Genomic DNA, 27,648 nt, shown 5'->3' with positions numbered 1-27,648 from the left:
CACCCCTAGCCTGGGAACTTCCATATGCCACAGATGCGGTCCTGAAAAGCAAAAACGAAGACAAAAGCAAAACTAAATGAAAAAAGAAAGAAAGAGAAAAACAACTTTCTTGTTTACTGCCTCCCCTCCGTTACACTCTCCCTCCGTGAGGACAGTCATGCCTCTTCACTGCCGTCTGTACGCCCCGCACCAGGTGTCCTCTGGACCCGGTAAGTTCCCATAGCTATGGATGGAGTGAGTGTTCCATTAAGGGCTCCCGGGGTTCCCGTCGTGGCGCAGTGGTTAACGAATCCGACTAGGAACCATGAGGTTGTGGGTTCGATCCCTGCCCTTGCTCAGCGGGTTAAGGATCCAGTCGTTGCCGTGAGCTGTGGTGTAGGTTGCAGACGCGGCTCGGATCCCTCGTTGCTGTGGCTGTGGTGTAGGCCGGTGGCTACAGCTGCGACTCGACCCCTAGCCTGGGAACCTCCATATACCACAGGAGTGGCCCAAGAAATGGCAAAATGACAAAAAAAAAAAAAAAAAAACCATCAAGGGCTCCTCTGCGGAGGGGGTTGGGGGTCGTCAAACAGGTACAGTGTGAGAGTGAAAGGGTGTGGGGCGGGCGCTCAGGGGCCGACAGGCCTGAGGCCGAGGGGGACGCATCCCCGGACAGAGCTGGTCCTCCCAGGCTCCCGCCAACTGCAGTCTCAGCTCGGGCAACTACTCGGGCTCCGGGGATGCGGAGCTCGGGGAAGGGAGCCGGAGGGAGGGAGCCTGTACCCTTTGGTTATCCAGACGCTCCCGAAGGCCCAAAACCGAGGAGAGGCGAAGGGCGGCGCCGGAAATAGCCTCTGCCAGGCTGGGATCCGAGGACCGCGGCCCGCGAGCACGCCGAGCACGCCGAGACCGGAGTCCCCGGACCCCGGGCCGCCCCCAGAAAAGGGCGCCGGCGCCACTTGGGAGGCTGGAGGGGCCGTGCCTTTCGACTTCCGGGGCGAGGGGCGGAGCCGTCGCTGGGGGCGGGGCGGGGCGTCTGGGTTGAACCCGCAGGTCCCGCGGGGCGAGCGGTCTCCAGCCGTCCCATGTTTGGGCGCGGGGCCTCTTAACTGTGCTTGCAGCCCCGCGGAGCAGACGCGTTCTTGGGAGAGCCAGAGCGTCTTCCCAGGCACCGGGTTCTGAGGCAGCGCCCCCTCCCTTTTCTTTTCTCTTTTTGGGCGAATCCTGGACGTAAGGAAGTCCTCCGCCTGAGATTGAACCCTCACCACAGCTGCTGCAAGGCGGGATAACCCGCTGCACCTCAGCTTGAACTCCTCTTTATAACTTTGTATTTTGACGTCATTATCAGTTGCAGCAAGTTGCAAAGGTAGTGAATAGAGATTCACATATCCACCCACTTCACTCGCTTTTTAAAAAAGCTCCTCCTTGGTCATGTCTTTGTTTTCTTTCTAGGGCCACACCTGCCGCACGTGGAGACGTTCCCAGGCTACAGGTGGAACTGACCTGAGCCATAGCCATGGCAGCAGGGGATTCGGAACACAGCTGAGGTCTACACACAGCTCACGCTAGATCCTTAACCCACTGAGCCAGGCCAGGGTTGGAACCCAAGTTCTCATGGATACTAGTCAGGTTCATAACCTGCTGAACCACAGAGGTTAACTCCAATGGGTCATGTGTTTCAAAATTTTTCTGACTGAGATTCACAGTAAAAAACGCTCCCCTTGTGGTGCAGTGGAAACAAATCCGACCAGGAACCATGAGGTTTCGGGTTCAATCCCTGGCCTTGATCAGTGGGTTTACGGATCCAGTGTTGCCATGTGCTGTGGTGTAGGTCGCAGACACGGCTCGGATCTGGCATTGCTGTGGCTGTGGTGCAGGCTGGCAGCTATAGCTCCAATTCAACACCTAGCCTGGGAACCTCCATATGCCATGGGTGCGGCCCTAAAAAGACAAAAACACACACAAAAAAATGCTTTACATTAGGAGTATGGGCTTTGGCACAGTGGATTAAGAATCTGACTGTAGCATCTTGGGTCATTTGGGAGGTGCAGGTTCAGATCCCTGGCCTGGGCAGTGGGTCAAAGCATCCAGTTGCAGCTGCAGCTTGGATTTGATCCCTGGTCTGGGAACTTCCATATGCTGGGTGTGGTCATTCAAACAACAACAACAAAGCTTTACACTGTGACAGAGCACAAGCTGACATCTACATAGGTAAGTGCTTACACATGTATTTTAAAAATTGTCCAAAAAAACTGTTTTTTTTTGGCTGTGCCTGTGGTGGAAGTCCCTGTGCCAGGGATGGAATCAGTACCATAGCAGTGACCCAAGCTGCAGGAGTGATAGCTGGAACCTTAACCTGCTGGGCCACCAGGGGACACCTCCCATATCTTAAAACTAAGTAGTTTTGGAGTTCCCTGGTAGCCTAGTGGTTAAGGACTAGGCATTGTCACTGCTGTGGTTCAGGTTTTATCCCTGGCCCAGGAACTTTGGCTCTCCACGAGTGTGCCCCCCCCCCCCACAAAAAATGCAATGCAATGTGAAATGTTAAATATAATGTTTATTTATTTATTTTTGCTTTTTAGGGCTGCACTCGTGGCGTATGGAAGTTCCTAGGCTAGTGGTTGAATCAAAGCTGCAGCTCCCGGCCTATGCCACAGCAACTTGAAATCTGAGCTTCGTCTGTGACCTACACCACAGCTCATGGCAACGATGGATCCTTAACCCACTGAGTGAGGCCAGGGACCGAAACCTGAAACCTCATGGTTACTAGTTGGGTTCGTTAACCACTGAGCCACTACGGGAACTCCAAAACGGTTTTTTTTTTTTTTTGTCATTTCTTTGGGCTGCTCCCATGGGATATGGAGGTTCCCAGGCTAGGGGTCCAATCGGAGCTGTAGCCACCGGCCTACGCCAGAACCACAGCAACACGGGATCTGAGCCGCGTCTGCAACCTACACCACAGCTCACGGCAACGCCGGATCATTAACCCACTGAGCAAGGGCAGGGATCGAACCTGCAACTTCATGATTCCTAGTCGGATTTGTTAACCACTGCGCCACGACGGGAACTCCCCCAAAATGTTTTTTTAAGTAAAATATTTTAAGTACAATTTTCTCATTTTAAAAAAGTGCAAAAGCAGGGACTACACCTTTTTGAAAATAGAGGGCGCATTAATTGTTAAAATCTACTAGGCCACACAAAAGAAACACCTGTATTGCAGGGAATCTACGAAGTTATCTGAAAATAAAACATTAAATTTAGATGTAGCTAGGGAGTTCCAAATGTGGCTCAGTGGGTTAAGAATCTGACTAGTATCCACGAGGATGCAGGTTCAAATGCACTTAGTGCGTTGAGAGTTCTGGGATTGCTGCAAGTTGCAGCATAGATCGCAGGTGCAGCTCAGATCTGGGTTTATTGGGCTGTGGTGTAGGTGGACAGCTGCAGCTCTGATTTGATCCCTAGCCTGGGAAGTTCCATGTGCCTCAGGTGCAGCCCTGAAAGGGAAAAAAAAAAAAAATTAGATGTAGTTAGTTAAAACAAATCTTATAAGTTTAGAAGCTAAATAGCAATCTACTAAACTCTTATGATAAAGAGAAAATTTAAAAAAGTCACATAGAACACTAGAAGATAACTTGGAGTTGAAAGAAGTGAAAACACATTGCAGGATAGTTACAGGGAAACATACAATAATACAGATATATGTGCGTCTAGTAGATGTTTACGTGTATATATACAACCTTCAGCATGTGTATTCACCTACTATAAGCATCTTGAAAGACCTGATTCTTTTTTTTCTTTTTTTGGTATTTTGTTTTTTCAGGGCCGCACCCGCAGCACATGGAAATTCCCAGGTTAGGGGTCAAATTGGAGGTACAGCTGCCGGCCTTCACCACAGCCACAACAATGAGGATCCGAGTGTTGTTGCCACCTGCACCACAGCTCATGGCAACGCCGGATCCTTAACGCACTGAGTGAGGCCAGGGATCGAACCCACAACCTCATGCTTCCTAGTTGGACTATTTCCACTGCGCCACAACCGGACCTCCTCACTTTTGTTTGGATATACACATATACGTGAATTTCTCTTTACTCCAATTTTACCCCACATCCCTTCTCTCCTTGGAGATACTGGAGGCTTGGATCACCCCTTTCAGTTTTTGGAGGTCTGAACACCTCCCAGAAATTTTTACGAGTTCCCATACACTTAAAAAAAAAAAGCAAAAACCCTTCATTTTTAGTAGAAATCAAAGGAATTACAAATGCCTTCAGCATTCGGCATGACCTTTGTCAACAAACTGATGGTGCCCAGGACCTTGGAGCCTCCCAGGGCCCCCCTCTGGTCATTCTCAGACCACCTGTCTGTCTGTGCCTGAGCTTGGCCACTTTCTGACTTCTACAGCCCTCGCAATTAAAAAAATTTTTTTTTGGTATTATAGTTGATTTGCATAGCCCTGGTGATTTTGTAGGCTCACTTTATACCCTTAGTGTGTATTCACGCGTTTAACCCTCTCAATAACCCTACGAAAGATGTGGGAGCAGAATGCTGTTATTTGCCTCAGGGCTGCTTATGCTTGGGGTGGGGAACCAAACCAACAAGACAGAAGAGGGGAGTTCCCGTCGTGGCTCAGTGGTTAATGAACCCGACTAGGAACCATGAGGTTGCGGGTTCGATCCCTGCCCTTGCTCAGTGGGTTAACGATCCAGTGTTGCCGTGAGCTGTGGTGTAGGTTGCAGACGCGGCTCGGATCCCGCGTTGCTGTGGCTCTGGCATAGGCCGGTGGCTACAGCTCCGATTCGACCCCTAGCCTGGGACCCTCCATATGCCGCGGGAGCGGCCCAAGAAAATGGCAAAAAGACAAAAAAAAAAAAAAAGACAGAAGAGGGTCATGGTTAATCGAGTTTGTACCAGTTACTTGTGTGTGTGTGTGTGTGTGTGTGTGTGTAACAAGAAACATTTAAGAGCAACTTTAAAAGGAAATATATAAATAACTTCTAGAGGAGTTCCCTTGCGGTGCAGCAGTTAAAGGACCCAGCCTTGTCACTGCAGTGGTTCGCTCGGCTTGCTGCTGTGGTGCAGGTTTGATCCCTGGTCCTGGAACTTCCACATGCTGTGGGTTTGGGAAAAAAAAAAAATTTAGGAGTCAAGTTTGAAACGCAGGGAAGAGATGACCTTGGACAGCATGAGAAGGTGCCCCAGCTGACCAGCATGAGCAAAGGCATCTGTGGGGAGGCCCTCATCTAGGGGCAGAGACAGGTGGCCCCTCTTGAAGGCCCAGTAAGGCTGCCTTCACCACCAACAGCTGACCCAGATCTGCAGAGCCCTGGCTCAGTGGCCTCACACGGCAGCCGACATTTAGGCCAGTGAGAACCAAGTCCCAGGTCTCAGGACCATGAGGGGTACAGCAGCCAGTACTCCCATCTCTACAAAGAGGATGCACCAGGAGGCATCATAAACATCAGACAGTATCTGCACACCCCCACCCCCACCCCTGCCTGCCTTCCTGTGAGTCCACACCTGCTCCCTGCTCCCTCTAGGTAGGTCTTTGGGAGGGGCCCACATGAGCAAGCTCCCTGGAGCAGCACCTCCCTGGGCTCAGGGCCCCCAATGGGGCTCATAGCTGCCGGATACCCCTGGGGGCACCTGGATGGCACTGCCCGTCTCATGTCAGACTGTGGCAGGACCCTAAACACATGCCTACAGTTGGTCTGGTCATCCTCTTTCTGGCTGCATCCACAGCTCTAGCACCCAGCTCAGGGTCAGAGGGAGCGTGGAGGGCCCTGCAAACCCCCCCGCCTCCATCCCAGGGACTCCACAGCCGACAGGTCCAAGCACTATCCTACTCTCACCCTGCTTTTCTGGTCCTTCAGGCCTATTCCAAGCTGACCCCAGAACACCTCACCCTGCCCCAAGGAGGCCCAGTTGTCTGTCAGCTTCTGGCCCTGCATGGGCTGTGCTGCCTCCTGATACCCTATCCCTGCCAACCCCAGTCTGTTGCCTCTCTCAGGGCCTCATGCACCAGTCCCCTCTGATCCCCTGTGGCTTCAGCATGTGGCTACCAGGCCCCCCTTCCTTCTCTCTCCTGTCATTTTCTCCTGATGTCTATCTTGCCTCCATCTGCGCAGAGCCTGCCAGCAAACACACCACCTGAAGTCCTGGCTGCAAGCCTGTCTGCTCCCAGACCCCTCCCTGCCTCACTGGCGCAGGTCTCACCTGCACACCCGGAGCCTTGGCCACCAAGTTCTCCCTTTCTCCCTGCTGAGTTTTCACTCAGACTGGGGGTTCCACCTCCTTTTCTGCTTAACTCCAGGGACCCTCTCTGGAAGGACGCCTCCCACTTCTCCAGAAACCCTCTCCGGGAAGGATGTGTCCTACCCAATGGGGAAGACTTGCTCCTTATCTTCAACTCAGACCCCCATCTCACCGCCCCAGCAGCTCCCTCTCAAGGCTCCAATCCCACCCACCTCTCCCCAGGCTCTGGGCAGGTCACGTGCCGAGTCTCCGTGTCCCCAGCCATCCTTTCAGAAGCGTGACCCCGCCCACCTCTCCTTCCCAGCTACTGGGGATTCCCCACCTCACCCCCAAACGCTTTTTCCTCTCCTTTTCCTGGGCTGGCATCCCCTTCTCCATCTGCCTAAAAAGGGCGTCGCGTAGCCAGGAGGAGGGCTCCCTCCCTAGGGGTCTCACCCATCCCAGCCGAGACTCCCGCACCTGCGCCCTCTCCCACTCTCTCTGCCGCCCCCACCTCGACCCCACCGGCGCTCCACGCCCACCCTAATCCCTCCCAGCAAAGACCAGGATCCCCGGCTCTCTCGCCCCAACATCCGCATCTAGGTACGGCCGCTCTGACATCTCCAAGGACCCAGCAATGCGCAAAGTCCCCATGTTCCCAGAGCGCCCGCGCCGGTAGGAGTCGGACATCTCTCCTCCGTCGTCCAGACCCTGTGTTTTTACTCTGTAAACCAGCACGTTCCCCGAATCAGTCCACCCGTTTCCTTTAAAGGTAGCCCTTGCCAAAGCAGGAGGAGACCCCGAGCCCCGAGTGAGGCGCTCGGTCGTGGGCCGCACCAAGCTGGACAGTCACCCAACCTCTCGGGGCCTCCTCGCTGCTCACTGGAGAATACCCGCCCGGAGGCCTCTGTGAAAGCTGAGCGCCCCTCTCCCTCCCACCGGGCCTCGCCCACTTGGTGATCCTGAAACCCGAAGGCTGCACCTCTGCCAGAGCTCGAGCTCTCTGCGCCTGCAGTGAGCCCCCGCGCGGGGTGGGGGTGGGGGTGCACTGGCGCCCGCTGGCCGACTACAAGTCCCGGCGTGCATTGCGCTAGAGCTTGCGGGTCCCACCCCTGACCGGAAGATTGAGGGCTCTCGGCCCCGCCCCGGAAGATAAGGCGGCTCTCAGGGGCCTCTTTTCCTCTTTCGGCTGCGCTCGGCCCCAGGTAGGACGTTTTGGTGCGGTTCGGGGCCATCCGCGGCCATCCGCCGCCCTGGGACCCGCGGGGAACTCCAGCGGCCGGGGTTGGGGCCGGAGGAGGGGGTGCCGAGGCATGGAGGGAGGAGGCCGGGGAGCGAGGGCCCTGAAGCCGGGGTGGCGGGGGTGCCTGGGCCGCCCGGGCGCTGACCGTGAGCCACCTCTAGACCGCCACCATGGGCCGCGTGATCCGTGGGCAGAGGAAGGGCGCCGGCTCCGTGTTCCGCGCGCACGTGAAGCACCGAAAAGGCGCCGCCCGTCTGCGCGCGGTGGACTTCGCCGAGCGACACGGCTACATCAAGGGCATCGTGAAGGTGCGACGTGCGGGCTGAGGCGGGTGGGGGCGCGGAGCGAATTGGGGACCCTCCCCCCGACCCTGCTCATGCCTGCATAACCTGCAGGACATCATCCACGACCCGGGCCGCGGTGCGCCTCTGGCCAAGGTGGTCTTCCGGGATCCGTACCGTTTTAAGAAGCGGACGGAGCTGTTCATCGCCGCCGAGGGGATCCACACTGGCCAGTTCGTGTACTGTGGCAAGAAAGGTAAGTCTCGCGCCTGGGATGCAAGGTCGGGGTGGGGCGGAGGGACACTGAGGCGGAAGCCCCGACTGTTGACGTTCGCTTGGCGGAAGCTCCCCGTGGGTGCCGCGCAGGCCTGAGTTTCTGGGGGTAGGAGTTGGGACACACCGACTTACCCCGCTGACGGCGCTGTCTCTCCTCCACGTGCAGCCCAGCTCAACATCGGCAATGTGCTCCCGGTGGGCACCATGCCCGAGGGCACCATCGTGTGTTGTCTGGAGGAGAAGCCTGGTGACCGGGGCAAGCTGGCCAGAGCCTCGGGGAACTATGCTACCGTCATCTCCCACAACCCCGAGACAAAGAAGACCCGCGTGAAGCTGCCCTCAGGCTCTAAGAAGGTCATCTCCTCGGCCAACCGGGCTGTGGTCGGTGAGTGGAAGGCAGCAGTTGTGAGGCTCCTGTGAAGAGTCAGCCGCTAGCAGGGCCGTGGAAGCCAGGAGAGGTGCTTACTCGACTGAAGCAAGAGCTCCGTAGGCACCCCCGTGGTCTGTGTTGGCCGTTTGTGAAGTGGGTACAGCGGTCCCTGTTTAAGGGCTGGAGGCCCTAGAATGAGAGTGGCATCGTAAGGGTCTGTAAGGCAGGGCTCCTGCTGCTGTCTCTACCTGGTTAACTCTTTCCTGAGGGATGTGGTTTTCTTAAAGCCACGTACTGTGATAGGGTTTCAGCTCAAGTTTGCTTATTGTGCTTTTTGCTAATACCCTCGAATGTATGTGACAGGCCCAGTCCTTTTTTTTTTTTTTTTTCCTAGGACTGCTTCCACGACATATGGAGGTTCCCAGGCTAGGGGTCTAATCGGAGTGAAGCCACCAGCCTAGGCCAGGGCCACAGCAACGCCGGATCCTTAACCCGCTGAGCAAGGCCAGGGATCAAACCTGCAACCTCATGGTTCCTAGTCGGATTCCTTAACCACTGTGCCACAACGGGAACTCGGCCCGGTCCTCTTTGATGGTGTGCTCACAGCACCAGCAAAGTGATGGCTGAGATGTGGCAGCCCAGGTTAGGTGCCCTGTTTGGGGTGGGGAGGCCATTCCTGTCGAACCTGCGTCGAGATAGGCATTCCAGAGGATGTGAAGGGGGCCCTGGTTTATCCTATGGAGCCTGAAGAAACTTACCAGCTGACAGACAAGGGAACTTACTGCTTGGTTTTGAGGCTGCCTGGAGCATGTGATCCCCTCGAGGGATGGGGAACTGGCAAGGACCCAACAGGGGAAGTCTCCACCTGATGGAAGGTCCCTCCCAGTGCTGGGCAGGGTGTGGTAATCTGAGGTGCGTGGTCTTCAACAGGTGTGGTGGCTGGAGGTGGCCGCATTGACAAGCCCATTCTGAAGGCCGGCCGTGCCTATCACAAGTATAAGGCCAAGAGGAATTGCTGGCCACGTGTGCGGGGTGTGGCCATGAATGTAAGTTGCCCAGAAATGGTTCTGGGGGGGTATTCATGTACAAGGGCTGTTGGACTGGGCAGGTTCCTTCCTGCAGTGTCCTTTTTCCTCTGCTGGGGGATTGTGGTGTGAGGCACTGGGTGTTCGGTGAGCACAGGCCAGCTGATCCTGTCTTTCCTCAAGCCCTTCTGAGGTAGGTTGAGGCCTCCCCCACCTTAACACCACTTCTCTCTTCCTGCAGCCTGTGGAGCATCCCTTTGGAGGTGGCAACCACCAGCACATTGGCAAACCCTCTACCATCCGCAGAGATGCCCCTGCCGGCCGGAAAGTGGGTCTCATTGCTGCTCGCCGGACAGGGCGTCTCCGAGGAACCAAGACTGTGCAGGAGAAAGAGAACTAGGGGCTGGGGGCTCAATAAAGCTTATCCTTTTCACAACCAAGCCGCGCACTCCTGTGGTTTCCGAGGGAGGGGTATGCTGCTAGGAGGACAGCCGTGGTGTTCCTGGTAGAGGGAGGAGGAAGATGGAGCAGATGCTCCAGTGAACAGTGGAAGCCCTTTGGCTCCTGGAATCCATCCCCACTTGGCATGCTGAGTAGGGAAGCCTCCTCACGAGGACTGTAACCCTTTGTCTTGAGCACTTGGAGAATCTGGATGAGAGTATGGGTGCTATTGGGTGGACAGCAGTACTATTACCTGGAAGCCACAGGCTGGAGAGCAGGGTGCCTGCTTGCCATGAAGGACCAGGCTAGTTGCTCAGAACAGATGAGCCTCCTTTTTGGCAGTTGTTACCAGCACCTTGTCCCAGACTGACAGGCTGGTCAAAGCTGATAGACCCAGGGGCCTCAAGCTGGGAGTGAAGGCCTATGAGGTCCTCAGGACCAGGACACTTGCTTCCTGGGAACCAGACAGTCCCCCCAGCCCAGTGTTTCCCTTAAGCCACCGTGCCTGACCGACCACTGTAGTGTGGGTGGTTTGGAAGCAGACTGGGTGGAAGGGCACTGCCTGGAGTCTGGCAGCCACCATGCACGAGAACTGGTCACCTTTGCTGCTCTGAGGGCTGTGTGGCAGGGTCCCCCCTTGGTGATAGAGCCTACCTAGATGCCAGGTGGCTTCCTATACGCATGGCCCAACCTCATTTCTGGTCTTGCTTTCTGGAGACCTCACCTCCCTTGGGCAACTCATCACACTTAGCGACCCAGGAAGGCTAGGACCTTGGTCATGGGAAGAGGAGGGCAGTGTTTCTTCCTGCAGAAAAGAGCACCTGCCATGGTTCTTTAGACTATAGTATGCTTGCTTTACTGTTCCCCTTCTGGGTGAAGTGGCCTTGAGGCGTTTCCAGGTGGCTGGCCGAAGGGAAGGGTTTGTCCCAGGAGCACTCAGGCACGCTGCAAATCCTTTTCTGGTAATAGAGTGGACCCTGGGCCCTGTTTACAGGGGTTGGGGCTGGGACAGTGGGTTAAACTCTAAAATGGACTACGTTGACCAGTAAGCAACCTCTTCGCTTTCTGGGTGATCTCAGGGCTCTGAGGGTGTATGTTCCGCCTACTGTAAAGGAAAGAACTGATCTTTGGGGTGCAACGCCTTGAGCAGCCGGCCACCGAGACGTGGCGTCCGATTTCCAGAGCGGCAGGGGGCGGGGCAGGTCACGTCACTTCCGGCGGGGCTTCGCCGGCCGGGCTGGACCCGCCCGCGGGATCCACTAGGGCGGCCGCGGTTGGGCGGCGCTGAGGTGAGTGTGGGACGGATGCTGCGGGGGCGGCGGCGGCCGCGGGGCTTCCCCGGCGCGGAGCGCGGATCCCCGAGACCCGGGCCGGGGTCTTTCCTCGCCGGGCCCGTTTCCCGCCGAAGGTCTCCATCACTGGTCCAGGCCGGTCCCGGGGCCTCCCCGCCTGACTCCTCTCCCGGGGGACCCCCCCGGGCTCCTTCTGCGTCCCGAGGTTCCTGAGACCCTCCTGCCGAAGGTAACAGGCCCGGTGGGCCGGGCCCTTCCCTCGCACTCGGGTCCCACTCTGCTGTCATACCCGCTCCACCCCGATCTGTTCCTCCTGCTGCCTGTGTCGCTCGCCGTCAGTCTGCACGCTTCCCGCACGGCCCTGCCGCGGCCCGCCCCTACCCCGCCTTTAGCCGCCTGGATGTAGTTCCTTCCATCTCCTCCTCTTCTGCTTGTGGCTCTGAGGCATTTCTCCCAGTGACCAAAACTGTTTCCCTTCTTAGAGATTTTTATTCAAGATCTGAGACCTTTTCATTTGCCCCATGGTTTGGTGCTTTTAATATGTAGCTTTAAAAAAACCTTTTCAATAAAACTTTAGAAATAAAATACAGAGAATGGATTAGCAAACACCAGAGATTGTTTCGCTGGGATTGTAAATTCCTTCTTTTTTTTTATTTTTTTATTTTAAGGGAACTGTTAAAATTACTCTTAGAATCTTACCTAGCTTTCTCAGGCAGTGTCTATTTTGAACATTATCCTTACACCTTTTTTAAGTTTTATTGAGGTAAAATTGTATTTAAGGTGTACAACTTGATTTTCAAATTTTATTTATTTATTTTTTTACAGCTTGATTTTAATGTACGTGAACATTGTGAAATTATTACCATATTCAACCTAATTAACCTTCCATCATCTCACATAGGTACCATTTTCTTTGTTTCTTTGTTGTGAGTACACTAAAGGTCTTTCCTCTTACCAAATTTCAAAGTATACAGTGCAACATAAAGCGTAGCCACCAGGCTGTACCTTAGATCTCTAGAATTTATTCATCTTGCATAATTGAAAGTTTGTATTCTGACCAACATCTCTCCATTTTCCCCAACCCCCATCCCCTGGCAACCACCACTCTACTCTGCTTCTATGATTTATTTAGACTATTATATTTTTACTTGTTTTTTTTGGCAGCCGCACCGAGGCACATGGAAGTTTCCAGGCCAGGGACTGAATACCAGCTGTAGCTATGACCTACACCCCAGCTTGCTGGATTCTTTTTTTTTTTTTGTCTTTTTGTCTTTTTGCCATTTCTTGGGCCGCTCCCTCGGCATATGGAGGTTCCCAGGCTAGGGGTCTAATTGGAGCTGTAGCCGCCTGGCCCATGCTAGAGCCACAGCAACGCGGGATCCAAGCCGCATCTGCAACCTACACCACAGCTCAGGGCAACACCGGATCCTTAACCCACTGAGCAAGGCCAGGGATCAAACCTGCAGCCTCATGGTTCCTAGTCGGATTCATTAACCACTGAGCCATGACAGGAACTCCAATGCTGGATTCTTTAACCTGTGCCTCTGCAGCAACCTGAGCCACTGCAGTCAGATTCTTAATCCACTGCACCTCAGCGGGAACTCCTGATTTGGACTATTTTAGATTCCACATATAAAAAGAACCATGCAATGTTTGTCTGTGTCTGAATTAATTCACCTAGCATGAGGCCCTCCTGGTTCATCTGTGTTGGTAAAGTGGCAGGATTTCATTCTTTTTAGAATGAGTGAATAATAACTGCTTTGTGTGTGTACCACCCATTTTCTTTAACCTTTCATCCATGTGCAGAGACTTGGGTTGTTGACAGATCTTGGCTGTTTTGAATGAGGGAGCGGTGAACATGGGTTGCAGAACTCTCGCTGAGCTTCACATTTTCCTTCTTTGGATATATACTCAGAAGTAAGATTGCTGGGTCATATGGTAGTTCCATTTTTTATATTTTGATGAATCTCCCTAGTGTTTTCCGTAGTTGCTGCAGCAATTTACATTTCCACAAACTGCACAGAGGTTCCTTTTTCTCCACATCCCCACCAAGGTTTATTATCTTTAGCTTTTTGATAATAGCCATGTCTAACAATGGCTGGTATCTCACTCTGGTTTTGATTTGCATTTCCCTGATGATGAGTGATGTTGAGTGCCTGAGCATGTAGCTCTTGTTTGTATGTCTTTTTTGGAGAAATCTGTATATTTGTCCCCCTCTTTTTATTTTTGGCTATGTGGGAGTTCCTGGGCCAAGGATCAGACCTGTACCACAGCAGTGACAATGCCAGATCCTCAACTTGCTGAGCCCGCAGGGAACTCTGCATATTATTTTCTTATAGCAGCTATAAGCATTTTTAAGAAACATCTAGGCCATATTTTTGTGCCATAGAAAGCAGGGTCAAATTGTATTTCCCTGTGAAAAATCAGTTGTGCCAGCTCCACTTATGGAATATGGTGTGTTGCTGTTCAGGTCGCAAATATGTTATTAATACACTCATGGATCTGTTCCATTATCTTCTTTCCTGCAGCATAGGTTGCACCTGCAGCTTGGCTCTGATCCCTGGCCCAGGAACTCAGTATGCTGCAGGACAGCCAAAAATAAAGTGGAGGAAAAAATCCAAGAGGTTCCAAAAAGCAAAACTTTAATTTGATACACTTGGCAACATAGTATTTTCATTGTATCTACAACTATTTGTGTAGCCTTTTTTTTTGGTCTTTTTGCCTTTTCTAGGGCGGCTTCCTGCAGCATATGGAGGTTCCCAGGCTAGGGGTCTAATCGGAGCTGTAGGTGCCGGCCTACGCCAGAGCCACAGCAACACGCCAGAGCCACAGCAACATGGGATCTGAGCTGAGTCTGCAGCCTACACCACAGCTCACGGCCACCCTGAATCCTTAACCCACTGAGCAAGGCCAGGGATCAAACCTGCAACCTCATGGTTCCTAGTCAGATTCGTTAACCACTGTGCCACTACGGGAACTCCTATTTATGTAGTTTTTACATTGTATTTACTTTGTATTAGATATTATAAGTAATCCAGAGATGATTTAAAGAATATGGGAGGAGTTCAGTTGTGGCTCGGCGGTAAGGAACCCAACCAGTATTGATGAGGATGTGGGTTTGATTCCTGCCCCAGTTCAGTGGGTTAAGGATCCTGTGTTGTCATGAGCTGTGGTGTAGGTTGCAGACACAGCTTGGATCTGGCGTTGCTGTGGCTGTGGTGTAGGCCAGCAACTGCAGCTCTGATTCATTCCCTAGCATGGGAACTTCCATATGCCACCCCACCCCCAAATTAAAGTCTATGGGAGATTAGGGAGGCTGTGTGTGCATTATATGCAAGAACTATGCCATTGTATATAAGGGACTTGAGCATTTTTGAATTTTGGTAGCCAAGGTGGGTGTCCTAGAGTCATGTCTGCTACTACTACTACTGTCTACTACTACTAACCCCAACCCTAACCCTTGATGTCTTGCAGGCTATGCCTCTGCTTTAGTCTTGTATTTTTTTGGCTGCATCTGCAGCATGTGGAAGTTCCCAGGCCAGAGGTTGAACCCATGCCATAGTTATGACCTGTGCCACAGCTGTGGCAATGCCAGATCTTTAACCTGCTGCACCACATGGGATCTTTCTAACTTAGTTCTTTTTGGGATTGCACTGGTTAATTTTGGATCATTACTCTTGTGATATTTAGGGTCATTTTGGTCAGATTTCATGATGTGGCTGTTTTTTTTTTTGTTGTTTCTGTTTTTTTGGTTTCACCTGCATCATGTGGAAGTTCCTGGGCCAGGGATCGAACCTGAGCAACAGCAGTGACAATGCAGGACCTTTATCTGCTAGGCCACCTGGGAGCTCCGCAGTTTTGATTGTATAGAATTAATGGATTTATCTGAGGAGAATTGACATTTTTGTGATACTGAATCCTTCTGTTTATCAACTTTGTTTCTTTGTTTGGTTTTCTTTTTTTTTTGTTTTTTTAATTTTTAGGGCCGCACCTGTGGCATAGTCCCAGGCCGTTCCCAGGCTAGGGGCTGAATCGGAGCTACAGCTGCTAGCCTGCACCAGAGCCGCAGCAACATGGGATCTGAGCCAGGGTCTGTGACCTACAGCACAGCTCATGGCAACGTGGGCTCCCTGACCCAATGTGTGAGGCCAGGGATCGAACCCGCATCCTCATGGATACTAGTCGGATTCGTTTATGCTGAGCCACAACAGGACTTCTCTCCATAGGTTTTAGTGTCCTTCAATAAAGTTTGATCATTTTATCCATAAATTACATGTGTTTTGTTAGACCCTTTTTAGATGCTGTATGGTGTCTGTAGCTGTTGTGAATGTCATTTTTTGGTTGCTGGGGTGGTGTTAATTGGTCTATCCTTAACCCACTGTGCACGGCCAGGGATCGAACCTGTGTCCTCATGGATGGTAGTCAGGTTTGTTAACCACTGCGCCATGACGGGAACTCCCGGATTTGTTTCTGCTTCACTGCAATGGAAACGCCGATACTCTCAAATTTTCTATGTAGGTGGTCTTATCATTCTCAGATAATTAGGATTTTGTCCATCTCTTCTAGTTTTTGTGGCTCTATCTCTTTTCTGTGGCTTATTGCATTGGCTGAGGTCGTAGGTACACCATCAGTAGCAGCTGGGCAGGGAGCAGGCATCCCTTTCCTCTCACTGACCGACATGGATGCTTCCTTGTGTTGCTTGGTGTTGCTAACCCACCAGGTACTGGCCTGCACTCTCAGAAGCCCTGCCGTGTGTGGTAGAGACTTCTGTCCCTTCTTTGTTATAAATAGGATTTCCTTTTCCATCTCTTCCCCTTCCCTGCATTGAGCTTGTCAGATGTTTGTGTATTTTAGCATTTTCAAAGAACCAACATTGAGGAGTTCCCGTCGTGGCTCAGTGGTTAATGAATCTGACTAGGAACCATGAGGTTGCAGGTTTGATCCCTGGCCTTGCTCAGTGGGTTAAGGATCTGGTGTTGCTGCGAGCTGTGGTGTAGGTTGCAGACACAGCCTGGATCCCGAGTTGCTGTGGCTCTAGCGTAGGCTGGCGGCTACAGCTCCGATTCGACCCCTAGCCTGGGAATCTCCATATGCCACAGGAGCAGCCCTAGAAAAGGCAGAAAGACAAAAACAAAAAACAAACAAAAAAACCCCCAACATTGAGATGATTTTCTGTTTCTCTCTTTTTTTTTCTCTCTTTCTGCCTTTTCTAGGGCCGCTTATGGAGGTTCCCTGGCTAGGGGTCGAATAGGAGCTATAGCCGCCAGCCTACGCCACAGCCACAGCAACGCCAGGTCCGAGCCGTGTTTTCAACCTACACCACAGCTCACGGCAACACCGGATCCTTAACCCACTGAGCAAGGCCAGGGATCGAACCTGCCGCCTCATGGTTCCTAGTCAGATTCGTTAACCATTGAGCCACAATGGGAACTCCTCTCCTTTTTTTTTAATGTCTGCACCTGCAGCATATGGGAGTTCCTGGGCCAGGGACTGAATCCCAGCCACAGCTGCAACCTGCGCTATAGCTGCAGGCAACATCAGGTCCTTTAACCCACTGCACTAGGCCAGGAATCAAACCAGCACCTCCGCCATGACCTGAGCCACTTCAGTTGGTTTTTTAACCCACTGCACCACAGCAGGAACTCCTATTTTCTGTTTCTTTAAATCATACATTTTTTCTTCTTTTTGTTTTTGGCCATACCTGTGCCATATGGAAGTTCCAGGCCAGGGATAAAGCTGACCCACTGCAGTGACAACACCAGATCTTTTTTTTTTTTCTTTTTCTTTTTGCTATTTCTTGGGCCGCTCCCGTGGCATATGGAGGTTCCCAGGCTAGGGGTCGAATCGGAGCTGTAGCCGCCGGCCTACGCCAGAGCCACAGCAACGCGGGATCCGAGCTGCGTCTGCGACCTACACCACAGCTCACAGCAACGCCGGATCGTTAACCCACTGAGCAAGGGCGGGGACCGAACCCTCAACCTCATGGTTCCTAGTCGGATTCGTTAACCACTGCGCCACGACGGGAACTCCAACACCAGATCTTTAACCTGCTGGGACACAAGAGAACTCCTAAATCATACTTCTTAAATTTCCTTCATCTTTCCATGAACTGCTTCTTACTCTTTGTCTGGTATTTCGTAGAAGACTTAGGTTATTATTTTAATCTCTTTGTTAAAACAAGTGCCTTAAGGATACACATTTTTCCTTGGGTAGCCTTTGCTTCTGCTTCCACCTTAGTCTTCATTTTTACTTTTTTCTTGGAGGGGGTTCCTTTTTAAAATCAAGTATTCCTAGCAAAACAACAGTAGGGTCAGAGAATGTTTGGCAAGTGGTATCAACCTTTGGAATTTGTCGAGACTTTCTTTTTTTGCACGGTATGTGGTAATTCTTTTCCTCCTCAGCCTTGAACAAGTTGTCTTTATTTTTCCATATAAAGTGAGTGAGGGGAGTTCTCACTGTGGCTCAGCGGCTTAAGAACCTGACAGATATTCATGAGGATGCGAGTTCGATCCCTGGCCTCACTCAGTGGGTTACGGATTGGGTGATGCCGTGTTCTGTGGCATAGGTCATGGATGTAGCTCGGATCTAGCATTGCTGTGGCTGTGGTGTAGGCCAGCAGCTGCCGCTCCAATGTGACCCCTAGCCTGGGAACTTCCATATACCGTGGGTGCAGCCCTAAAAAGCAAAAAATAAAATAAAGAAATAAAAAGTGAGTGTCTGTGCTTCTCCTGGATGAGCTCACTCAGTGTGCCTGCGAGGAGGTGCGGCACATGTCTGCAAGGAGCAGGGAGGCCGCCTGCAGGAGGGGCCAGGCTGCCCTCCCACATGTTCCTCTCTCTTCCCGCAGCATCTGAGTGACTGGCTCCTGCCCCCATCCCGGGGAAGCCCAGGACACCAGGCGATGATGGCAGCGTTGCATCTGTCTGCCCCTCAGGTGAGCATCTGCTTTTGGGAGGTGTGAGGTCTCCACCCAGGACTCCCCAATCTGTTTGGCCTCAGCAGACACTCTCAGGTGCCTTGGTATGGGGTGCTGAGTGGAGGAAGAGTGGCCTTGTGACTCCCCCAGCCTCCCTGGGTGAGCTGGCTCAGTGGCCAAAGGGTTAGGCCATTGACCAGGCCATGCGGGGGATCAGGCCTGTGATCAGCCCTGTGCCACCTCCTCCAGCGGGCTTCTGCTGCCTCTGCCCCTGGGGCCCATCCTGAGCCACATCTGGACCTGCAGCAGCCCCTGTCGTTCCAGGCTGAGGTGACCTTCGAGGACGTGGCTGTGCTTCTCTCCCGGGAGGAGTGGGGCCGTCTGGGCCCTGCTCAGAAAGGCCTCTACAGGGATGTGATGCTGGAAACCTACAGGAACCTGGTCTCGCTGGGTAAGGCCCCAGGGATGCAGCTCAGGGAATAGCCCTGGGGGCTGAGGGCTCAGCAGGGGCTGGGCTGCGGGCCTCATCCCCAGGCCTAGGGACAGGCATCAGTGACCCTGCCCGGGGCCCAATGCAGATGCGGTTCCTGGTGGACAGAGCCCCCTGTGCTCCAATCTTTGTCTTTGCGACCTCCCCCACCTCCCCCAGGAAGTGTCCATACTTCCCTTCACCTGCCTGGACCTGTGCTTCCCCTCCCCCACCAGTCCTGGGTTGAGACCACACTGTGTCCTTGGCACCAAGCCCAGCCCCTGTCTCTTTCCCAGGAGCTGGACATGCAGGTCCCAAGCCTGGAGTGATCGCACAGTTGGAGCGAGGGGATGAGCCGTGGGTCCTGGACATGCAGGGGAGAGAGCAATCGACCGTTGATGGCTCAGGTGCGTGGGGGGCTGCCTCCTGATTCTTGCTGAACAGGCATGTGTAGGGGTCCGGGGTGTGTGGTATCACCAGAATAGAGTTTGGAGGGAGATGTCTTATGGCCAATGTGACAGGCCTGTGAGTGGCCCTTGCTGAAACCAGGTCCCCTCTGTCAGCCTGGGTGCTGCAGTTGGGTGATTCTTGTCCTTCCTTCCATCCTCCCTCCCTCCCTTTGCTTTTCAGGGCCGCTCCCGCAGCATATGCAAGTTCCCAGGCTAGGGGTCAAACAGGAGCTGCAGCTGCCAGCCTACCCCACAGCCACAGCAACGTGGGAGCCGAGCCTGCATCTGCGACCTATACACCACAGCTCACAGTAACGCCGGATCCTTAACCCACTGAGTGAGGCCAGGGATCAAACCTGCATCCTCATGGATACTAGTTGGGTCCTTAACCTGCTGAGTCACAACAGGAACTCCCTCTTTTTCTTTCAGTCAAAGTATAGTTGATTACAGAATTCTCTTAGCTGCAGGTGTACAGCGTAGGGAATGAATATTTGTACAGATCGTACTTCATTTAAAGTTATTAGAAAATAATGGTTATACTTCTCTGGGCTATGCAGTATAGCTTTGCTGCTTATTTATTTTCTACATGTCATTGGAGTGATCCTTTTTTATTTTGTTCTTTTTTTTGCTGCCCTGCGGTATATGGAGTTCTGGGCCAGGGATCAGATCTGAGCCACAACTGGAAGCTACATCACAGCTGCGGAAATGCCAGATCCCTTAACCAGGCTGGGGGTTGAACCTGCATCCTGGCGGGGCAGAGACGCCACCAATCCTGTTGTGCCACAGAGGGAATTCCAGTGGGGTCATTCTTGAACTGACTCTTCTAGGAGGGTGTGAGGAGAAGAGGGGAGGTAGCTCGGGTGTTCTGTGAGGGAGAGACGGGCCCATGGGACCCATGGAGCCCTGCCCTCTGGAGCTCAGGTCCTCTGAGGGGTGTCAGCAGGAGCCACAGAGACAGAAAACATGGCTTTGTTCCCCCTCTTCTCCGTTACCTGCATAGAGCATTATAGGAAAAGAGGGGGTACACTTCACCTCAGACCTCACCCCCAGATCCAGGTGTGGTCTGGTGTGTTCCTGCTGTCCCTTTTCCAGTGATGCCGGGTCTGCACCCACACACAGACTTGCTTCCTAACAGGAACGCAGAGGTCCCTGTGCACTGCTCTGCCACCTGCTGCTTCACTGGAAGTGCTGTGGGGAAGGGTGTTCTCCAATTTCATTGCCGTGGACAGCGTTATGAGCATCTTTTCATGTGTCTTAATGATTCCTAGGAAAGAACTGTTGGCTCAAAGGACCTGAATTTCACTTTTGTAAATTTATTTATTTGTATCTAAATACTTATAGAAATTGGGGCAAACCCTTTTTGCAGCTTAGTGATTTTTTTTTTTTTTTGTCTTTTTAGGGCCATACCTGAGGCATATGGAGGTTCTCAGGCTAGGGGTCGAATGGGAGCTGTAGCTGCTGGCCAACACCACAGCCGCAGCAGTGCAGGATCTGAGCTGAGTCTGCGATGTACACCACAGCTCACGGCAATGCCGGATACTTAACCCACTAAGCAAGGCCAGGGATTGAACCTGCTTCCTCATGGACGCTAGTCAGATTCATTTCCACTGAGCCACGATGGGAACTCCCAGCTCAGTGAATTTTTATTTTAAAAAATCCATGCTCTGGATTAAGACAGAACACATTCCTAGTTCCCTGGGAGCCCACAGGGTCTCCCCCCCCCATTGTTTCCAGCTGCTCCCCATGGGCTCTGCTGTCTGACTCACGGGGCAGCTGTGTATTATGAGGTTAACATGCTGTGTGCAGTTTGTTCTCTCTGGTCACTGGACACTCCTCTGTCGAAACATACCACAGATTATTTTCTACTGTACTGCAAGATGTTTGGCTCTCTGCATTCTGGGACGTGTGTGTGTGTGTGTGTGTGTGTGTGTGTGTGTGTGTGTGTGTGTGTCTGTGTGTGTGTGTGTGTGTGTGTGTGTGTGTGTCTCTTGGCTCACAGAGAATGCATTTCTGGTGGGTGTGTGTCCCTGCAAGTGGAGTCAGTCAGGAGACATGAGGGCATTGAGAAGCATCCTGTTTGGCCTCTTAAGGTGCTGGTGGCTCCCTGGATTCCTCTAAGGCCTCAGGAGTTTGTGTGCTGCTAGGGAGGCTGAAGGACCTGGCCTCTATTCACTGCCCCCTCCTCAGCTGGCTGAGCTCTGCTCTCTGCCCTCCTGGGAAGGCAGTGGTTTTCCCACCATGAATTTTGAGATGGATTAGCTCTTATTGGTTAGCCTTGGCTATAACTCTCTTGGTTTTAATTTCTTTGTCACATGTCCTCCATGACTTTTAAGGCCCTTCCTTGCTCTCGTTTCCATGAAGCTCTGAAGCTTCTGTCTCCCATTCTTTTGTAACAAGGACAAGTGTCCTGCAGTCCCACCAGGCAGGCTTTGTGAGCAGCAGGCAGGCAGGAACAATGTGGGTGTTAGAATTGGGCAGATGCTTACACTGCCACCCGACTGCAGCCCTGGGCGAGGCATTTAAGCCTCTGAGTTCCAGGCCTCATGTTTGCAAGGTGTTGTGACGAGAGTTGGTGTTGGAGCTGGTACTCTGCAGGGACTGGCAGAACCCTTATGACTTCCAGAGTCACGTGACCCTGAGGTGTTCTGTTTATTGTTTCAGCTCATGGCACCAGCACTGAGCACCAGGAGTTGACTTCAGGGGAGATGTTTGATGGGACAGAACTGGACCAACCCAGAGGGACTGTTTTCCAGGGACCCGAGCCAGGAGAGACCTGTGAGCATGTCGGGGAGCCAAAGGAGAGCCTGGACAGGCCTGCGGAGCAGAAAGGCCCCAGGCCAGTCCTACTGGCCAGTGAGGCAAGCACCCTGGAAGCTGGGGGAAACCTCAGGTTGGGGTCGAGCCCTACCCCTGATCAAAGACCTCACAAATGCGATATATGTGAGCAGAGTTTTGAACAGAGATCATATCTTAATAATCATAAACGTGTACACAGGTCCAGAAAAACAAATATAGTTCATGATTCTGGGGAAATTTTCAGTGCAAATTTAGTTGTTAAAGAAGGTCAGAAAATTCCTGTTGGGAAAAAATTGCACTATTGTGCTTACTGTGGGAAAGCCTTCAGGTACAGTGCTAACCTCATCAAGCACCAGCGGCTTCACAGTGAAGAGAAGCCCTACAAGTGTGACGAGTGTGGGAAAGCCTTCCGCCAGAGCTGTGAGTTCATTAGTCACCGCAGGATGCACTCTGGGGAGATCCCCTACCGCTGTGATGAGTGTGGGAAGATGTTCAATCAGAGACCCAACCTCATGAAGCATCAGAGGATCCACACTGGGGAGAAGCCCTACAAGTGCGGCGAGTGTGGGAAGCACTTCAGTGCCTACTCTTCCCTCATTTATCACCAGAGGATCCACACTGGAGAAAAGCCCTACAAGTGCAGCGACTGTGGGAAGGCCTTCAGTGATGGCTCGATCCTCATCCGACACCGTCGGACTCACACTGGGGAGAAGCCCTATGAGTGCAAAGAATGTGGCAAAGGCTTTACACAAAGTTCCAACCTTATCCAACATCAAAGAATTCACACTGGAGAGAAACCCTATAAATGTAATGAATGTGAGAAAGCCTTTATCCAAAAGACAAAACTTGTTGAACATCAGAGAAGCCACACTGGAGAAAAGCCTTATGAATGTAATGACTGTGGCAAAGTCTTCAGCCAGAGCACACACCTCATCCAGCATCAGAGGATCCACACGGGGGAGAAGCCCTACAAGTGCAGTGAGTGTGGCAAGGCCTTCCACAACAGTTCCAGACTCATCCACCATCAGAGGTCACACCATGGAGAGAAGCCGTACAAATGTGCTGATTGCAAGAAAGCCTTTAGCCAGGGCACCTACCTCATCCAGCACCGGAGGATCCATACCGGGGAGAAGCCCTACAAGTGTGGCGAGTGTGGGAAGGCCTTCCGGCACAGTTCCAACATGTCCCAGCATCAGAGGATTCACCTCCGGGGGGATGACTTTTCCCCATGACGTCTGCTGTGCACTTCCTCCACGAGCCTTGCCCACCCCTTTATTTATTGTCCACATGGTGTTGCCACAGGTGAAAGGGCACTTCTGACTGATTAAAAAAACTCTTTTCTTAAACCAAAAGCAGTGCATGTTCTTTTTAGAGAAATTGAGTGAGAACAGTAAACAGAGAGGAGAAGCTCCTGCAGCCACCCTTTAGACAAGGAACTCGCCACTACTTTGGCTGTGGGTTCCTTCCACACCCACGGAAGAGCTTTCACAGCTGTCTTGCTGGAGTTGCTATCGTGGCTTAGCAGTAACGAACCTGACTAGTATCCATGAGGATACAGGTTCAATACCTTGCCTCACTCACTGGGTTAAGGATCCTGCATTGCTGTGGCTGTGGTGTAGGCCAGCAGCTACAGCTCCAATTTGACCCTGCCAGGGAACTTCCATATGCCTTGGGTGAGGCCCTAAAAAGACCAAAAAAAAAAAAAAAACCCCACAAAAACTGTTGTGCTCATCACTGCAGCCTCTGTGTACTCAGTCTCAGAAAATTCACACTGGAGAGGATTCTACATGTTTACGTAGTTTTACACATTGTAAACTTTTAAAAACTAGCATGTTCATGCTTTTCTGTTATTTAATAGAACTGGTAATTGCCTTATTGTGGTAAAATATAAACATAATTTACCATTTTAACTGTTTTTAAGTGTATGATTCAGTGGCATTAAATATATTCAAAATATTGTGTAACCATCACATCATTTAAAAATTTTTTTTATTTTTTTATTACTCAAAAGAATTTATCACATCTGTAGTTGTATAATGATCATAACAATCCAATTTCACAGGATTTCCATCCCATAACCCAAGCACATTCCCCCCATCCCCCAAACTGTCTCCTCCAGAGACCATAAGTTTTTCAATGTCTGTGAAAGAAGTTCTGCAAAGAAGTTCAGTCTGTCCTTTTTTCAGATCCCACATGTCAGTGAAAGCATTTGATGTTGGTGTCTCATTGTATGGCTGACTTCACTTAGCATGATAATTTCTAGGTCCATCCATGTTGCTAAAAATGCTGGTATTTCGTTCACTTTAATGGCTGAGTAATATTCCATTGTGTATATATGCCACATCTTGATCCACTCCTCTGTCGATGGACATTTAGGTTGTTTCCATGTCTTGGCTATTGCAAATAGTGCTGCAATGAACATCGGAGTACGTGTGTCTTTGCGAGTCGTGGTTTTCTCTGGATAGATGCCCAGGAGTGGGATTGCTGGATCAAATGGTAGTTCTATTTTTAGTTTTCTGAGGATTCTCCATACTGTTTTCAACAGTGGTTGCACCAATTTACAATCCCACCAACAGTGTGATAGGGTTCCTTTTTCTCCACACCCTCTCCAGCACTTATTGTTTGTAGACTTTTTGATGATGGCCATTCTGGCTGGTGTAAGGTATGACCTCATAGTGATTTTGATTTGCATTTCTCTAATAATGAGTGATGTTGAACATCTTTTCATGTGTTTTTTGGCCCTCTGTACGTCTTCTTTGGAGAACTGTCTGTTTAGATCTTCTGCCCATCTTTTGATGGGGTTGTTTGTTTTTTTTGGTATGGAGCTGCAGAAGGTGTTTATAAATTTGGGGGATGAATCCCTTGTCAGTTGATTCACTTGCAAAGATTTTCTCCCATTCTGTGGGTTGTCTTTTCGTGTTGTTTAGGGTTTCCTTTGCTGTGCAGAAACTTTTAAGTTTGATTAGCTCCCATTTGGCTTACTTTTGTTTTTATTGTCAATACTCTAAGAAGTGGACCTGAGAAGATGTTACTGTCATTTATGTCAGAGAGTGTTTGGCCTATGTTTTCCTCCAAGAGTTTTATAGTGTCTGGTCTTATATCTAGGTCTTTAACCCATTTTGAGTTTATTTTTGTGTATGGTGTTAGGGAGTGTTCTAATTTCATCCTTTTCCATGTGGCTGTCCTGTTTTCCCAGCAGCACTTATTGCACAAGGCGTCCTTTCTCCATTGTATATTCTTGCCTCCTTTGTCATAGATTAGTTGGCTGTAGGTGCGTGGGTTGAATTCTGGGCTTTCTATCCTGTTCCACTGATCTATATTTGTCTTTGTGCCAGTACCATATGGTTTTGATGATTGTTCCTTTGTAGTGTAGTCTGAAGTCTGGGAGCCTGGTTCCTCCAGCTCCATTTTTCTTTTTCAGGATGTCTTTGGCTATTCTGGGTCTTTTGTGCTTCCAAACAAACTTTAAAATATTTTTTTCGAGTTCTGTGAAAAATGTCCTTGGTAATTTGATAGGGATTGCATTGAATCTTTATATTGCCTTAGGTAGTATAGTCATTTTGAAAATATTAACTCTTCCAATCCACGAGCATGGTATATCTTTCCATCTATTTGTGTCATCTTTGATTGCTTTCATCCATGTCTTATAGTTTTCAGAGTATAGGTCTTTTGTCTCTTTAGGTAGGTTTACTCCTAGGTATTTTATTCTTTTGGATGTGATGGTAAACAGGATTGCTTCCCTAATTTCTCTTTCTGCTCCTTCATTGTTAGTGTATAGAAATGCTGTGGAGTTCCTGTTGTGGCTCAGTGGTTAACGAATCTGACTAAGAACCATGAAGTTACGGGTTCGATCTCTGGCCTTTCTCAGTGGCTTAAGGATCCAGCATTGCCGTGAGCTGTGGTATCCTAGACATGGCTAGGATCCCGAGTTGCTGTGGCTCTGGTTTAGGCCGGTGGCTACAGCTCTGATTCGACCGCTAGCCTGGGAACCTCCATATGCCATGGGAGCAGCCGAAGAAATGGCAAAAAGACAAAAAAAAAAAAATGCTGTCGATTTCTGTGTATTAATTTTGTATCCTGCAACTTTGCCACATTCATGGATGAGCTCTAACAGTTTTCTGGTAGAGTCTTTAGTATTCTCTAGGTATAGTATCATGTCATCTGCAAATAGTGATAGTTTTACTTCTTCCTTTCCAATTTGGATTCCTTTTATTTCTTTTACTTCTCTGATTGTTGTGGCTAGGACTTCCAAAACTATGTTGAAGAAGAGCAGTGGTGAGAGCGGACATCCTTGTCTTGTTCCTGATCTCAGCAGGAATTCTTTCAGCTTTTCACCATTGAGAATGATGTTCGCTGTGGGTTTGTCATATGTGGCCTTTATGATGTTCAGGTAGGTTCCCTCTGTGCCCACTTTCTGAAGGGTTTTTATCAGAAATGGGTGTTGGATTTTGTCAAAGGCTTTTTCTGCGTCTCTTGAAAGGATCACATGGTTTTTATTCTTCAGTTTCTTAATGTGGTATATCACACTGATGGATCCATCACATCATTTTTGAATCTGTTTTATTTTCCCAAACAGAAACTCTGTACCTAGTAAACAATGGCTCTCCACTCTCGCCTTTTCCTTTTTTCGGTCTCTTAAGTATTTGACTATTCCAGGTACCTCATAGAAGTGGAATCATAGAGCATTTGTCCTTTATGCCCTGGCTTATTTCACTGAGCATCATGTCCTTAAGCTTCACCCGTGTTGTAGCAGGTGTCAGGACATCATTCCTTTATTATGACTGAAGAATGTTCCATTTCTTGTATTTTGTTTACCTGTCGTCTGCTGATGGGTACTTGGGTGTTTCTGCCTGTTGACTCTTGTACATAAAGCTACTGTGAACATTAGTGTAAATTCTGTGCTTATACTTTCCCTACTTTGACTACTTTGGGGTGTAATCCTAGGAGTACAGTTACTGGGCCATACGGTATTCTGTGTTTCCCTCTGGGAAGAATGGTCAGCCTTTTCCACAGGGGCAGTGGCGTTTTACATCCCCAGTAGCAATCAGCTCATGAAGCTCCCACTTTCTCCATGTCCTTGTCAGCACTTGTTATTTCCCTTCGTTTTGATAATAGTCATCCTGTGGAGGTGAGGTGGGTTTGGATTTCCCTAGTGACTAATGATATGAGCATCTTTTCACGTGCCTGTTGACCATTTCTCTGCCTTCACTGGAGAAATGTCTACTCAAATCCTCTGGCCATTTAAAATTATTTCATTGAAGTATAGTTGATTTACAATGTTGTGTTAATTTCTGCTCTACAGCAAAGCGATTCAGTTGTACATACACACATTTTTTATGTTCTTTTCCATTACGTTTATTACAGGATATTGAATATAGGTCTCTGTCCTATACAGTAGGACCTTCTTTATCCATTCAGTATTTAATAGTTTGCATCTGCTAATCCCCCTTCACCCCCCTTTGGCCATTTTTTACTTTTTTTTTTTTTTTTTTTGGCTGCACCTGGAGCATGTGGAGATTCCTGGACCAGGGGTCAAACCTATTCCGTAGCAGCAACCTGAGCTGCTGCAGTGACAATGTCGGATCCTTAACCTGCACTGCCACAAGGGAACTTCCCTTTGACCATTTGTGAATTGAGTTCTTTGTTTTTTATTGTTGAGGTGTACGACTTCTTTATGTACTTTGAATACTTTGAATAGTACTTTCTTTCTTTCTTTTTTTTTTTTTTCTTTTTAGGGCTGTAACCATGGCATATGGAAGTTCCCAGGCTAGGGGTGGAATCAGAACTACAGCCCTTGGCCATAGCCATAGTCACAGCAACAAGGGATCTGAGCCAGGTCTGCAACCTACACCACAGCTCACAGCAATGCTGGATTCCTCACC

General features: G+C 50.5%; 2 protein-coding genes across 3 annotated transcripts; both read left to right on the top strand.

Moving 5' to 3' along the window:
- Window positions 1-7,327: 7,327 nt before the first annotated feature.
- Window positions 7,328-9,843, top strand: RPL8 (ribosomal protein L8). Its single transcript, XM_047785663.1, has 6 exons — window positions 7,328-7,413; window positions 7,613-7,759; window positions 7,847-7,988; window positions 8,175-8,393; window positions 9,309-9,424; window positions 9,645-9,843. Exons 2-6 carry the CDS (start codon window positions 7,622-7,624, stop codon window positions 9,801-9,803), a joined length of 774 nt encoding a protein of 257 aa, XP_047641619.1. The 5' UTR covers window positions 7,328-7,413; window positions 7,613-7,621; the 3' UTR covers window positions 9,804-9,843.
- A 1,204-nt stretch (window positions 9,844-11,047) lies between these two features.
- ZNF34 (zinc finger protein 34) lies at window positions 11,048-23,457 on the top strand. 2 transcript variants are annotated; one of them, XM_047785605.1, is made up of 5 exons: window positions 11,048-11,133; window positions 17,984-18,070; window positions 18,377-18,503; window positions 18,818-18,928; window positions 21,632-23,457. In XM_047785605.1, the coding sequence occupies exons 2-5, from the start codon at window positions 18,038-18,040 to the stop codon at window positions 22,996-22,998; spliced, it is 1,638 nt and encodes a 545-aa protein (XP_047641561.1). In that variant the 5' UTR covers window positions 11,048-11,133; window positions 17,984-18,037; the 3' UTR covers window positions 22,999-23,457. The 2 variants fall into 2 exon arrangements, with proteins under 2 accessions (XP_047641561.1, XP_047641560.1); XM_047785604.1 differs by lacking the exon at window positions 11,048-11,133 and adding an exon at window positions 11,148-11,365.
- Window positions 23,458-27,648: the final 4,191 nt, after the last annotated feature.

The sequence above is a fragment of the Phacochoerus africanus genome, chromosome 6 (genome assembly GCF_016906955.1).
Source record: "Phacochoerus africanus isolate WHEZ1 chromosome 6, ROS_Pafr_v1, whole genome shotgun sequence".
Classification (NCBI taxonomy): domain Eukaryota; kingdom Metazoa; phylum Chordata; class Mammalia; order Artiodactyla; family Suidae; genus Phacochoerus; species Phacochoerus africanus.
Note: the sequence above shows the minus strand (reverse complement) of the source record. Positions and strands in the feature narration are given on the sequence as shown.